The sequence below is a fragment of the Ovis canadensis genome, chromosome 26 (assembly GCF_042477335.2).
Source record: "Ovis canadensis isolate MfBH-ARS-UI-01 breed Bighorn chromosome 26, ARS-UI_OviCan_v2, whole genome shotgun sequence".
Taxonomy (NCBI): domain Eukaryota; kingdom Metazoa; phylum Chordata; class Mammalia; order Artiodactyla; family Bovidae; genus Ovis; species Ovis canadensis.
This window is the reverse complement of record NC_091270.1, coordinates 55,738,613-55,754,425: the sequence shown is the minus strand read 5'-3', so window position 1 is coordinate 55,754,425 and position 15,813 is coordinate 55,738,613. Positions and strand designations below refer to the sequence as shown.

The window sequence follows — 15,813 nt, the reverse complement described above, 5'->3', positions numbered from 1 at the left end:
GTATATGGAGACACAGTTAAGCGAGAGCAATGCTGAAGCTGTCTCTTTCTTCTAGAGGCACTGTCTGTCCTACTTACTGCTTCCGCAGCCCCCACTTTCTCACCAGGATCTAGGCAAAAAGGTAAGAGAAGCCAGAACAAGCAAGCCCAGGGGTCCCGGCAACAGGGTCCACACCGCGGTCGGACCTATCTGTACCTTCCTACCCTCCACAAACAGCAGCCTGCACTGCTCACTGACTCCAGGCAGTAAACCCAGGAGGCTCTCCCCTGAGCGGTCTGTCAGCTTTTCTGAGAGAAGCCTGGATTAATGGTCTCTAGCAGCTCCTGTTTATTATTAGAAAGTTGCCCCTTGAATATTGTCCAAGCCACTAAAAATCAAAATCTGAGAAGGGAAGAGAGGGCAACTCCATACACTTTAATGGGATGACCTGATCCCTTGAACAAACAGATGTAAATACAACATCCTTAGCCTGAGAACAGAGAAGTTAAATGAAAAAAGTTCATTGATCACTTTCCCCACAGTAATTATTACCACTATCTCAAGCTCTTAAAAAGAAAGTCACTCTGAGTAGAAATTCAGTTTAAACACTGTTGCTGATAATATTCAGAAAAAAAGATTAAGAAATTAGCTTCAACAAAAATAGTCCAGCAAGCTCACACCTACATTTATAAAAAGTACTCTCAATCCACACATGAAAAGGAGAATGATACATATTCGATACCTATGCATGCAGAGTCACTTCAGTCATTTCCGACTCTCTGCAACCCCATGGACTGTAGCCCACCGGGCTCCTCTGTCCATGGAATTCTCCAGACAAGAATACTGGAGTGGGTTGCCATTTCCTACTCCAGGGGATCTTCCAGACCCAGGGATCAAACCTGTGTTTCTTACATCTCCTGCATTGGCGGGCAGGTTCTTTACCACTGTGCTGCCTGGGAAGCCCCTTCAATACCTATAGGCTAAGAGAATTAGGCTTATTTTCAACACTGAAAACAAGGGGTCTTCAGATTAAAAAATGATTCAACCTTTTCTTATCCTGTATGCTCACAGTATTTGTACTATGTAAAGTATTGTTTTATAATATCTTATACTATAGTAACTACACTAAGTAGTTCACATTGAATAAAAATTAACAGTATGCCCTCGAAAATAATCAACAACCAAGAGCATTCTGAATAAATTTTCTTTAGGGTTTGATAAAATTGAAATCTTAGGAGTTAAGTTTATCTGTAATTTATTTTATTGTCTTTGTGTGGACAAATAAAACTATTTATAGCAGTAAATCAGAGAAGGCAATGGCACCCCACTCCAGTACTCTTGCCTGGAAAATCCCATGGACGGAGGAGCCTGGTAGCCTGCAGTTCATGGGGTCGCTAAGAGTCAGGCACAACTGAGCGACTTCACTTTCGCTTTTCACTTTCATGCATTGGAGAAGGAAATGGCAACCGACTCCTGTGTTCTTGCCTGGAGAATCCCAGAGACAGTGGGCCCCCATCTATGGGGTCGCACAGAGTCGGACACGACTGAAGCGACCTAGCAGCAGCAGTAGCAGCAGCACTATAGCAGTAAATAATGGAATCTAAGCACTGAGGGCAACATTTTTACTCCCACATATAGCTAAAGACAATGAAAGTGCAAAGAAAACCCATGTTAAAACATTCTCCATATGTCTACAATTTTGATTTGTGATTAATCACTTGTGGTTTATACATATGATGATGCCATAACTGACTTTTTCTAAAGTTCAAAAGCTGACTGCCATGTTAAACAATGCACTAATGCATTGAGAATTTTTAAATTATAATGAGAATGTCAAAATACATAAAAATCTATTTTAAAATATTAATATATTTATAGCATTTTTGCAGCATTGCTAACTTCTAATAAAACAATATAGATTTAATAATTATCAAAGATACAACCTTTATCAAGAATATTTCTCAAGTACTAGAAAGGAAAAATTTTCAATAAAACAAACTCTTAATTTCAGAAAGTATGTACCAAGATCATTCTATAAAAAGAAAGATTCTTCCATTTACAGAGTGGTCACCTGATACACAGCAATTTGGGGCAATCACTCATAGTTTGTTTTTCTGTGGGAGAAACAACTGCTGCCAAAGAGGGGAAAGGAGATGGTTTGCCAGTTGGTGCAAAAAAAAGGAACTGAACCATTCTTTCACACTGCTGCTGCTGCTAAGCCGCTTCAGTCATGTCCGACTCTGTGCGACCCCACAGACGGCAGCCCACCAGGCTCCCCCATCCCTGGGATTCTCCAGGCAAGAACACTGGAGTGGGTTAGAGGCAGAGAAATCTCACCATCACCAAGCCAACAGGAGGTGGACCAGCAAAAGCTTAGCAACAAGCCTCTTATATCTTCTACAGACTCCCTCAGCGTCCATATCACAACTTAATAGCGTCTCCTCTTCTTAATAGCGTCTCCTTTCCCTCAAGGCTGCCAGGCTTTGATAATTCATTTTATCACCCATATAACCCTCACCCATAATAACCATGGAGAGGGCCATGCTATCTACCCACCATTAATAAAAACAAAAATCACAATGTATCTCCAGAAATGCCCTCCCAAACCAAGGGACAGGAGAGAAGTTAGAAGATGAGGGATACTTTAATATCATAAGAAATGCTTAAATGTCCACAGTGAAAATAAAACACACTTTCTCTAAAAAGAATCCAAATCAGGAAGAAGTAAAATTGTCACTAATTGAAGAGGAAATGATATTATGTAGAGAAAACCCTAAAGACTCCACTGTAAAATTATTAGAACAAACAAATTTAGGAAAGCTGTTAGATACAAAATCAAAAATCCACTCTGTTTCTGTAAACTACCAGTGAACTGTCAGGAATTGAGAAAACAATCCCACTTATAATGGCAACAACAAAAATTAAAATACCAGGAATATATCTCTGTTATACATAATCTATAATAATCTATATCACATGATAATATGGTATACATATATATCACGCACACTCTGCGCAGTACGTGCAGGACCTTAGTTTCCCAACCAGCGACCGAACCCACACCCCCTGCAGTGGGACTCTGGAGTCGTAATCACTGGAGGGCCAGGTAAGTCCCTCCTGAGGAATAAATTTAAACAAGGAGGAAAAAGACCTCAATATTGAAAACTGTTAAGACACTGATTAAAGAAATTGAAGACAAAAATAAATGGAAAGAAATTCTATGTTCATGGAATAGAAGAATTAATATTGCTAAAATGTCCAATTTCCCAAGGCAATCTTGCAGATTCAATGTAACTCATATCAACATTCCAACACTTTTCACAGAAATAGAATAAAGAATCTTAAAATATATATGGAACCACATAACTGAACTGCCCAAGCAATCTTGAAAAGGGCACCACATACCCAGATTCAAAACTCTATTATAGGGATTTCCTGGGGGCTTCCCCGGTAGCTCAGCTGGTAAAGCATCTGCCTGCAGTGCAGGAGACCCAGGTTCAATCCCTGGGTCGGGAAGATCCCCTGGAGAAGGAAATGGCAACCCACTCCAGTGTTCTTGCCTGGAGAATCCCATGGACAGAGGAGGCGGGTGGGCTGCAGTCCATGGGGCCGCAAAGAGCTGGACTTGACCGAGTGACCAACTTTCACTTCTGCCTGGCAGCCCAGTGGTTATGACTCTGCACTCCCAGTGCAGGGGAACTAAGCTGCCACATACCCCATGGCTCAGGCAAAAAAAGAGACAAAAACTAACTGTATTACTTATTTACGAAGTAATATAGTGATCAACACAGTGTGGTAATAGCATTAAAAAAAAAAGAAAGACAAATCAGTGGAACAGAACAGACCCCAGAAATAAACACACGCCTAAATGGGCAATTACTTTACGACAAAGTTGGCAAGAATGTACACTGGGAAAAGGACAGTCTCTTCAAGAAGTGGTGTTGAGGGACTTCCCTGGTGGCTCAGTGGTAAGGAATCTGCCTGCCAGTGCAGGAGACAAGGGTTTGATCCCTGATCTGGGAAGATCCCACATGCCATAGAACAAGTAAGCCCATTAGCCACAACTACTGAGCCTGTGCTCTAGAGCCCAGGACCCACAGCTGCTGAAGCCCAAGGCACCCCAGAGCCCATGCTCCACAGCAAGAGAGGCCACCACAAGGAGAAGCCACACAGCAACGAGAGGAGCCTCTGCTCACAGCAACGAAGACCCAGCGCAGCCAAAAATAAAATTGCAAATAACTGGGGTTAAAAAAAAAAGGACAGCCACATGCAAAAAAATGAAACTGGACCCCTATCTTGCACCATACGAAAAAATAACACAAGATGATTAAAGACTTGAATGTAAGACCTGAAACCATAAAAGTCCTGGAAGAAAGCCAGGAGTACACGCTGTGACACCAGTCTAGGCGATGGTTTTTTTACTTGACCCCCAAAGCAAAAATAAACGTGTAAGACCACAACACACTAGAAAGCTCTGCACAGCAAAGGAAAACCATCGAACTTAGAAGGCAAACCATTGACTGGGAGAAAGTACCTGTAAACCATATACCTGATAGAGTTAATATTCAAAATAGATAAAGAATTCACACAACTCAAGAGCAAAAAATAGATTCATTAAAAACTGGGCAGCAGATATAGACATTTTTCCAAAGATGACACATGGCCAACAGGTATATGAAAGGTGCTCAACACCACTAATCTCAGGGAAATGCAAATCAAAACCACAGTGAAACACTACTTCATACCTGTTAGAATGCTTATTATTGAAATAACGAGTATTGGCAGAATGTGGAGAAAAGGAACCCTTGTGTACATTGGTGTACATTCTGTACACTGGTGCAGTCACTATCTAAAATAACATGAAAGTCCCTGAGAAAATTTAAAATAGAATTACCATATGATCCAGCAACTCCACTCCTGGGTATTTACATAAGGAAAATGACAACACTAATTTGCAAAGATATATGCACCCCCAGGTTCACTGCAGCATTGTTTACAAAAGCTAAGACAAGGAAGCAACATAAATGTCCATCAGCGAATGAATGGATAAAGAAAATGTGGTGTTTATATACAGCGGAATATTATTCAGTCATAAAAAAGAATGAAATCTTGGCATTTGGACCAACATGGGTAGATTTAAAGAGGATTTGCATTTAGTGAAATAAGTCAGAGAAAGACAAAAATACTGTACAATCTTACTTATATTTGGAATCTAAAGCAAAACAAAAAATCAATCTGTATCTATTTATTCATAGATACAGAGAACAAATTAGTGGTTGCCAGAGTTGAGGGCGGGGAGGGGAATAGGTGAAGGTGGTCAAAAAGTACAAACTTCCAGTTATAAAATAACTAAGACCTGGGATATAATGTACAGAAAGGCAACTATAGTTAACAGCACCATGTTGTATAGTTAATAATACTGTGTTGTTAAGAGTAGGTTTAAAAATTTTCATCACAAGGAAAAAAATATGTAACTATGTACGGTGATATTAACTAGACTCATTGTGACGATCATTTCACAATACAAAAATTTTCTCTGACTCAAAAATGAAAATACTACTCACTGGATTTTTTTTTTAATATAAAGAAGGGGAATACAAGTGTGTGTGTATGTGTGTGCACGCGCACACATATGCACACACGGGCACTCATCTAAGAGTTTACTGTATGAAAAGTATTGCAGGAATTAAATGAATACTCTCAAGCCTCATAAAAGTTCCAGGAAGTAGACACTACTAATAATTATTCCCTTTTTACAGCAAGGAAACTGAGGTTTGAAGAGTTTAAGCTAACAAAGTTAGTACGGAAAAAGCTGAGTTATGAAACCAGGTAGTATGATTTTGTAGCCCATATTCTTAAAAGGCATCATGCTTACAATATTATTCAAAATACATATACCTTGAAAAGGAAGTGTACTCCCTAGTCTTTCATGTGAAAGTAAAAGAAAGGTTATTAGAAAGAGGTATACACATATTCCTCAGGAGGCTTTTCTGTTTTTACCTTGTGATATCATCATCTCAAAGACAAACTGCTTTGGTTGTAACTTTTTAAGCAGGGGAATGTGTAAAGGATGGTTAAGAAAATAGTGAAAGTGAAGTGAAAGTTGCTCAGTCATGTCTGATTCTTTGCAACCCCATGGACTGTACAGTCCATGGAATTCTCCAGGCCAGAATACTGGAGTGGGTAGCCTTTCCCCTCTCCAGGGGATCTTCCCAACCCAGGGATCAAACCCAAGTCTCCCGCATGGCGGGCAGATTTTTTATCAGCTGAGCCACCAGGGAAGCCCAAGAATACTGGAGTGGGTAGCCTGTCCCTTTCTCCAGCAGATCTTCCTGACCCAGGAATTGAACCAGGGCCTCCTGCATTGCAGGCAGATTCTTTACCAAGTGAGCTATGAAGGACCAACTGAGCTATGAGGGAAGCCCATAGGGCTGGTTTAAATACCACCTTTGCCTTAGCCATGTAACGCACATTTTGTTACCTAATCTGTAAGCTTGTTTCCATCTCTGGAAATGGCTATAATTTTACTGATCTCCCCTCTTCTTTAAAACTGGGTCCTATTTACATTAAGATTTTTTAAAATACAGAAGAGGTGGTTTTTTTTTTTTTAACATACTTAGTAAAATGCAACTGTTGCTACCAGTATTAATGTATCTGAAACTACTGGTAAACACAGTTGTATTCAGAAAAGTTAGAACAGTCTATAAAAACTGTTTCTAAATACTGCAATTAGTTACTTGAGAATGTATCTAAAGAACATTGCAACCTCATCACTTGTCCTAGGGGCAGAAGACTTTTCAGAAGTTAGAATGTAACTATCTAATTGGTTAACAATAACTAAGTTTGGACTAAGTATCCAGCTTATTGCTAAAAACTATAAAGGATACATGGTCTCTGACTTTAAGAGCTGATAATCTAATTGTTAAAACAAAAGTATCACACCGTGAAAGTTACATTAAAAAGAAGAACATTTATGTTTTATGATCCATAAGGGTAACAAAACTTTGATGAGACTTTGAACTAGCCTTGAAGTGTTATTTAGCCTGGTAAAGAGAAGAGCAAGAGGCAGTCCTATTGGAAGACAAGAACACAAAGTGACAAAAACAAGCGTGATGCCCAGGGTACAAGTGAAGAGCTAAATCTAACTATGAGGACTGCTGCTGCTGCTAAGTCGCCTCAGTCGTGTCCGACTCTGTGCGACCCCATAGACGGCAACCCACCAGGCTCCCCCGTCCCTGGGATTCTCTAGGCAAGAACACTGGAGTGGGTTGCCATTTCCTTCTCCAATGCACGAAAGTGAAAATTGAAAGTGAAGTCGCTCAGTCGTGTTGGACTCTTAGCGACCCCATGGACTGAAGCCTGCCAGGCTCCTCCATCCATGACAATATGGAATAAATGTCAATTGGAACATAGTTTATAAAAAATTGACTTGAAAGTCTGGTTGAGAAGTTTAGACTTAAAAAATTAGCCACGAAAGCAAAATTTTTAATACAAATATTTAAACTATTTATATACACAGTCATGTTTCCTAAACTAGAAATATTCTTGGTCAAAAAAGTTTTATATTTCAATTTTATTTTTATAAACTCCATGGTTAACAGTAATTTTATACTTAAGAAACTTACATTTTAGAAATACTGAAATATTTACAAATAAAGTGGATTTGCTTTGCTTCAAATTATGAGAAAGGGAAAGGCGAGTGGCCTTGAGCTGATGACCACTGAAGCTTGATGAGCCTCTGCATCATTCTGGCCATCATAATTGTATAGGCCTAATATTTTCTATGCTAATGTTCTTTTTAACCTACCAAGTTACAGTAGTACTGGGAAAAGATGAATATTCGTAAAGAGATTAACTGTATTCTAATATTTCCATACATTTATTTTTTGCAACCACTTAAACATGATTAAAGACTGAATGAAATAGATTATTAGTCTACAAATCAAACTTTACAAACTAAAAATTAATTCAAGAAATTCTGTTTGCTTCAGAGAAGCCTTCACAGCTGTTGTCAATTTTTACTCAAAATAGTTCTACTATAGTACTTATGTTTGTCACTTATTAATTTAAAAAAAAAATCTTAAGATACTGTAAATCAAACGTAAACCCAGTGCACTATTAAAAGAAATTAATAATGTTCAACCACTGTGCTTTGTGGTTTCAGATACTGAAATGTAAACTTCGGTGAAGTTTGACCATGTTCACACTGCCTGGCAGCACACATCCCAACCCTTGGCGTTGCCACACCCCCAGCTCCCTGAAAAGAACCACAGTATCAGGGACTGATTCCATTTTTATTTCTTCCTGTTACCCACAAAGAGGTAGCAATATAACACGTTTCAATAAAGCAAGCAAAATTAACCATCTTCAGAAATAGATGACCTCCACAACAAATCCCTGAACTCTTGCAAAGAAATAAAATGCTTTCACTCTGGCTCAAAGATACTCTGTGTGAAAGCAACTTTATATTTCTTAATGTGTGCTTCTTGAGCTTCACTGACAAAGGCAAACATTTATTAAGCTCAGCAATGTGCTACATATACTGTCTCATTTAATTATCAATGCAACCTTATTTTACAGATGAAGAAATAGGTTTAGAAAGATTAGGCCCCTTTCTGCAAAGTCTCAGTGACAGTTAAAGACATGAGTTCCAAATCTACCTCAATCTGACAAAGTCCATGCTCACAACCACTTCCCTATATTGCCCCCGATAAAATTTAACTATGACCACTATGGCCTACGGTCAATGATGTGTATTATGGACATAAAGATGCCCACATAATCCAACTTAAATTTAGAGCAAGCATCAAATCTTAAAGTGAACTTACGGAGTGATCACCTTTTTAATAAACTTCTAATTCAACAGGAGGAAATAATTTATAAATAAAAGAGTAAGTGATTTTTACTTTAACTTTACTCTATTTCCCTTAATACTTTTTATAATGAGAAAATATTTAATCAGTAAGTCAACTTTAGTTTTAAATGAATTTTTCTGATTTTGAATGATATCCTCTAAGTTTCATCAAACTTTTTATATGAATGAAAAGAAATTTTTCCATTGAGCGTGAATGAAAAAGTGGTCATTTAAACATCTACAAAATTAACTAACAGTAAACAAAATGCTGTTTTTAACTGTTAGAGCTAACCAATTCAATCTTGGAGCAAAATATTTACCATTACAGAGAATCAGCAGTTCTAAGAGGAAACACTGATCGGGCCTCAACAGTTCCAAACAACGAATGAGAACCATCTGGCCAACATAGAAGTGTTGTTATTTTCAGAAGTTGTTTGATTTTAGTAATAAGGGCAAAAGGCCCCCAACCCCTATGCTCACAGGGATGGCTAACTTATTTTATTATCAACACTTTCTCTTTCCTGGCTCTAGTCTATTCATGCATACTATACATTACTGAAGTAAAACATGCAAAGTTCGGTGAGATCCAGCAATAACAGTCTGCACGTTGGCATGCAAACATAAATATATAGTTTCCTGTTATCAGTAACATCCTTTTTACAAGGAATGCTTGTCAATATAGCAAAAGTGCTATTCACCTCACCTAATCCTCACCCAATCAAAAAAAAAAAAAAAACCAATGAAGAACTTTCAAAAAAAAAAAAAAAACACGCCAATACGAAAGTTTCCTTAGGTGTTTTGCAAAAGGGAAGGTCCATCGAAAAAGTCCCTGGGAAAACGGAACGCTTTTTATTTTTCTCCTGGATACACAGCCAGTTGGCTGAGCTGGGCTGTGTGTGTATAGGAAGTGACCCTGGTCTGAACTCGGTGCTGAGCAAGTGAAATGCGGGTGAATTATCGATCTGCCGTGGGAATCGGATCCCTCTAAGGTCTTCCCTGCTCTACTACTTTGCCAGCAGGAACTGAGCGCCGCCTCAAGCCTTCAACTCCAGGTCGAACCACTCGGGTCACCTCTCCAACACTCCCCGCGCAGCCCCCACCCGTCTGGCCTGCTATGCTGACACAGGTAAGCGCTTCTTTTAATAATCCCGCTGTGACAGATGGACGCCCTACACTGTAACATTCACTGCGGCGGAAGGCATCCTGAACGCGCTTTCCACCCGGCGAGCCTCTCGGGACCGAAGGAAACTGGCCCGAGCCGAGTGCCCCGGCCAAACCCTTTCTCCTCCGAGAGGAGGGCGTCAGACGCCCTTCAGCATTTACAACACAGACACCCGCGCGCGCGCGCGCGCACACACACACATTCGCGGCCGGGCGCCTCTCCGGTGGCTCTCAGGACACATCTCAGGACCCGGACACACACGCACCACTGCCGCCCCTCGCCCCCAGGCCCGGAGCCCCGGGGAGGAGCAGAGACGGGGCTCCGGGCGCTGCTGACGGACAGCTAGCCTCCCCAAGTTTCAGGTGCGCGTTGCACGCTCGAACCTCCGCCGAGGCAGAGAAGAAAGAAAGGGGCGGGCGGGGGTTCGGCTGGCAGCCGCCCCGACGGGGCGCGCGTCCGGGAGGCCGGGTTTCCCTGTCCTCCCGCCCTCCTCCGGCCGGGCGGGGACCCTCCTCCCCGCCACCCCCGGCGCCGCGGGCGGGGAACAATGCCGCGGCCCGGACCCCCGCCCGCCCCGCCGCCCCACTCACCACCCAGGTCAGCGCCCCGTGGCCGCCGGCTCCCACGCCGCCGCCGCCGCCGCCCGCCTTGGCCATGGCGCGCCTCCTCCGCTCCGGGCCCGAGGCCGCCGCTCCGCCGCCCGCCGGCCGCCCGGCCCCCCGCTCCGCTCCGCACCGACCGCGCGCCCGCCGCGCTCCTAGCGGCGCCGCCCCGCGCGCCCCATCGCCAAGCCCGGGGCGGACGCCCGGCCGAGCCCGCTGAGGAGGCCGCGCCGCCCGCCGCCCTCAAACTCGAGGCGCGCGGCCGCGGCGCCCGGGCCTAGCGCGGCCCTGAGGAGGCGGCGCCGGAGCAGGAAGCGCCGAGGCCGGCGGTGGGCGGCGGCGCGGCCTCCTCCCCGCCGGGCCGAGGCCCCGAGTGCGGGCGGCGAGCGCGGCCGGCAGTCGGGCGTCCGGACGCGGCGGCGGCGGCGGCGCCGGGGACGCGGCGGCGGCGCCCTGTCTCTCCACGGGCTCCGCGGAGGCCGCCCCTCGGGGAGCTGGAGCGAGGTCGCCGCTGAAGCCGAAGCTGCGTATGTCGGCCGCGTAGCAGCAGCCCGACTTCCTCACAGCCCCTCGCCGAAACGGACAATAAGCGGAGCCGCCGCGGCCGCGGTCGCCTCCCTCCTGTCCGGCATAACACCGCACACACACTCGCACCCAGGGAGGGCTGGGGAAGGCCGGCGGGGAGAGGGCGGGCGAGCGGCCTGCCCCGCTGTCACTCACGCCACGGCGCCCAATCGGGGCCCTGTCGCCAAGCCTCTCGGCCTATCCCAAAATTCCAAGCCCCCCCGGAGGGGCGGGACCCGAGGGGGGGAAACGTCATTGCGGGTAGCAACCGAAGGGAAGACTTGGGGTTTTTGTTGTGTGTGCGTGTGTGAGTGTGTGTGGTGTGGTGTCTCTGAGGGGGTTTTCGGTTTGAAGGCTGCACAGGGGCTGCTGTCAAGGGTCACCTGAGGGCAGCAGAGGATTAGGGTCGACTTGGCCTCGGCTCGGCTTTGAATCTGCCAAGCTTGCCGTTTCCTCTAGACCGGCGGGCGAAGCGGGGTGCTCCTCGGCCCGGGACCGCGGGTGGGGGCCGGAAGAAGCCGGGGGCGTCCCGGAGGGAAAGTATTTTTTAAAGAGCGCTTGTGACCGCCGGCAGGACGTTGCAGAGCGCTGGTGCGAGGAGGGGCCCCGAGGCCCCGGGGGAGCGCCGCGGTGAGAGGCGCCTCCGCTCAGACCTGCCCCTCCTCCACCTCCTCTCTCTCTCTCCCCAAAAGACACCCGGTCCGTCTGGAGAAAAAAAACCCGCTCTGAAGGAACGTAGCTGATAAAGGGGCGCGCCGAGAACGTTCCAGGGGAAGGAGGCCGGGCGGCGTGAGGGTTCGCCTCGTCGGTGACCTTCCCTCTCCTCCAAACAATGAGAGCATGTATCTGTCACTTCTGAGCCTCTTCGGTCCACAGCCGTGCCGCCTCCTGTCTTTAAGAGGGAGCACGTGTAACCTCTCAGTGTCCCAGCGCACCTCCGAGGAACCGTGTCACTGCCCTTTAAGCTTTCTAAGAAGATCACCCACACATGGCTTGCACCTCAGCCTGGCCGACGAAAATGGCTTGACTTCGGGTCCTGCTCTTGGGGAGAAATCCGTGCCACCCTGTGCCAGGCTGTGCCACGGGCTCAAGATAAAACCCGGGCCTTGGTTTCAAGTCGTTTATAACCTGGCTCGAAAGACAGGCTAAAAGGGAGCTATCATCCAACATGAGTACTTGAGGGCGCGACGTGCCACCAAATAGCTGGGACAAGAGAGCTTTTTGAGAAGGTGAAAACCTTATTGCTGCCTGGCGAAACGGTGTGTTTTGTGAACTTCCAACTGTGTGTTTCCCCTCGAGGGGAAACAAAAATGTCTCGGGTCACAGCTTTCAACTGACTTCAGAATCTGAAGAGGTGGAGAACTCGGAAAGGTGGAAATAATTTAAACATAGTTGTTCTTAATTAGCTCTCTAGCGACCATGTAAGTTTGGCATATCTGGGACTTTGGTCTAGAACAGTGAAGCCTTTCTTTACCTTGAACTTGAGGTGCCAGCTTGTAAATCAGACCAGGGTCTAGTCTGGGCTGAGCCAGATCAGCTAAGTATCCCTGCCTTGTTATTTTACCTTCATGGACCTCTCTGCTTGCACCTCCTTAAATTAAGGATTTTTGCCCTTGTATTTACTGTGTCTTTACTTCTTCAAAGTACACATATATTCTACAGGTTTGAAAAGGGGTAAATAAGGGCCCTGAGGTTAATAAAGATATATGCATTAAATAGAAGCCAAGCTATAAAATTTATACCCATATCTTTTTCTTAAGCCTCAGTTTTCAAAGCTCTTCAATCTCAAATTTTCAAATGAATAAAATCATATATTCAAAAGCCAGATGGGTTAATGGAAATTCATGTTCATCTTTTCACTTGCTTCATATGTGAGGTACTGAGGTCTTTAGCCTTCTAAGCGTGAAGACCCTATAATAAATGTAGCTTGACCCTCTAGTAAACGTAGCAAGATTATTCTCTTGAAAATACTGACTTACCTAAAAAAATCACAAATAAAGGAGCTGTTGAATAGAAATGCAAATCAACAGTTTAAAGCAGAGCTTCACAATAAATGGGAAAAAGTACCTAGATCACAAGCTTCTCAGCTCCTGAAGACACAATGACCTGTTTAACCTCAAGCAGCCAACAACATGTATTTATGATAAAAGTGATTGCATTGAACTTCAGTACAGCATTCCCTGCTGGGACTTTGTCAAATAACTTCCATTTACTGAGTAATCATAGCAATAATCGCCATATTAAAAAGCTTCCATGAGAGATCATAGGCAAAACATTATCTGACATAAATCGTACCAATGTTTTCTTAGGTCAGACTCCCAAGGCAATAGAAATGAAAATAAGCAAATGAGACCCAATCAAACTTACAAGCTTTTGCACAGCAAAGGAAACCATAAAAACAATAATTAAAAAAAAAAAGAACAAAACCAAAGAGACAACCTACAAAATGGAAGAAAATATTTGCAAACAAAGCAACTGACAAGGGCTTAAATTTCCAAAATATAAAAACAGCTCAAATTCCTCAACAAAAAACTCAGTCTAAAAATGGACAGAAGACCTCAGTAGACATTTCTCCAAAGAAGAAATAAAACTGGCCAATAAGCACATGAAAAAGTGCTCAACATTGCTAATTATTAGAAAAGTGCAGATCAAAAGTGCAAGGAGCTACCACTTCACACAGGTCAGAATGGCCATCGTTAAAAACTCTACAAATAACAAATGCCGGAGAAGATGTGGAGAAAAGGAAATCCTCTTACATTGTTGGTGGGAATGTAAATTGGTACAACCACTAGAGAGGACAGTATGGTGCTTCCTTAAAAAAACTAAAAATAGAATGACCATATGACTTAGCAATCCCACTGTTGGGCATGTGGAAGTCTGACTCTTTGTGACCCCATGGACTATACAGTCCATGGAATTCTCTAGGCCAGAATACTGGAGTGGTACACCTTTCCCTTCTCCAGGGGACATTCCCAACCCAAGGATCGAACCCAGGTCTCCCACATTACAGGCAGATTCTTTACCAGCTGAGCCACAATGAAGCCCACTCATGGGCATATATCCAGACAAAACTAATTCAAAAAGATACATGCATCCCTATTTCCAAGCAGCACTACAGTAGCCAAGACGTGGAAACACCCTAAATGTCCATTGACAAAGGAATGGATAAAGACATGGTGAAAAAATGAAAGTGTTAGTTGCGCAGTTGTGTCCTTCTGTTTGTGACACCATGGACTGTGGTCATAGAACCACCAGTCCCCTCTGTCCGTGGAATTCTCCAGGGAAGAATACAGGAGTGGGTAGCCATTTCATTCTCCAGGGCATCTTCCCAATCCAGAGATCGAACCTGGGTCTCCTACATTGCCTGCAAGTTCTTTACCATCTGAGCCACCGAAGATGTGGTACACATATACAGTGGAATATTACTCAGCCATAAAAAAGATTGAAATAATGCCATTTACAGCAACATTGACGGTCCTTGTCATATTGAGTGAAGTCAGACTGAGAAAGAGAAATATCATGTATCATTTATGTGTGGAATCTAAAATGACACAAATCAGCTTATCTATGAAATAGAAACAGACTCACAGAGAACAGACTTGTGGTTGCCAAGGGGAAGGGGTTTGGGTGAGTGATGGGATGGGAGGTTGGATTAGTAGATATAAGCTGTTATATAGAGAATGGATAAACAAGGTCCTACTGTATAGCGCAGAACTATATTCAGTATCCTATGATAAACCATAATGGAAAAGAATATTTAAAACAATGTATATATGTATATCACTGCTGTACAGCAGAAATTAACACAACATTGTTAATCAACAACATTTCAATTTAAAAAGCTTCTGGGTCAAGGTTTGTCTCATTTGTAATACTACTTTTTATTCATGTGTTCATTACATTTAAAGACTTACGTTCCACCTCATAGCTAGCACTAGACAAAATGAAAAATTGTACAAATCAAAACCATTAACTGTCGAAATAAAGTCCTTTATTTAATCAAGCTTTCTGAGTAGCTTCCGTAATCTAACTACTTTAGCATTTTTAGTCTTAGATCTTATGTTCCCCTATTATGACAATACAAAAAATTAATGCCTACTATATGTTAGGTACTCAGGACCTCATAATTCAAAAAGGTTATGAGGATGTAGTCTTGGCCCTGAGTTTACACCTTTTGTAATATATTGAAAGTTTTGAGAGAAACTTAAAAAAAAAACTTATATGTATTCATTTGCTTGTCAATAGACAGTTGACCTGATGTTTCAAACCTTTCATCAGGTTTGTTAGTCAATAAGTACAGTTTTACTAAGAGAGTAACTCAAAACTATACTTTGAGATACGTGGCAAAATTTCAAAAGTTTCCACTCAAATCATATCTTGTTCCAACACTGAGGTTCAGTTGGGAGGTGAGGGGAGAGGTGCTAAGCTTTCACTCAGTGACATTTAAAGAAGTTAATATTTGACTCAAAATTCAGCGTCTGCAACGTTACTGCTCCCTTCCTCTCATCATATTAGCTTTTATAGACCAATAACATATACAAAGTTGCTGGGCAAAGAATAAGAACAATTCAGTAAACCCAATAAATGATTTTCTAGATAATGACTATTGTTTTCAATGTAATTTACTTTGTTATATTTCTCGAGAAGTATAT

At 43.2% G+C, this 15,813-nt stretch overlaps 1 protein-coding gene, 1 long non-coding RNA gene and 1 other non-coding gene across 6 annotated transcripts in view; 2 read left to right on the top strand and 1 right to left on the bottom strand.

Annotated features, from left to right (window-relative positions):
* The window catches only part of TOP2B (DNA topoisomerase II beta), a 62,592-nt gene extending 51,337 nt beyond the window's left edge, over nt 1-11,255 (bottom strand). For 2 of the 4 annotated variants that reach the window (XM_069572804.1, XM_069572806.1), the window contains exon 1: nt 10,586-11,255. In XM_069572804.1, the coding sequence (XP_069428905.1) occupies nt 10,586-10,651 (66 nt within the window). In that variant the 5' untranslated portion in view covers nt 10,652-11,255. The remainder of the gene's footprint in view (nt 1-10,585) is intronic. The other 2 variants (XM_069572801.1, XM_069572805.1) reach the window with 1 other exon arrangement.
* TRNAC-GCA (transfer RNA cysteine (anticodon GCA)) lies at nt 3,424-3,496 on the top strand. The gene has a single exon. It is a non-coding gene; the product is annotated as a tRNA-Cys (tRNA).
* On the top strand, nt 9,634-12,078 carry LOC138430782 (uncharacterized). Its single transcript, XR_011253387.1, has 2 exons — nt 9,634-9,959; nt 11,854-12,078. It is a non-coding gene; the product is annotated as an uncharacterized lncRNA (long non-coding RNA).
* Nucleotides 12,079-15,813: the final 3,735 nt, after the last annotated feature.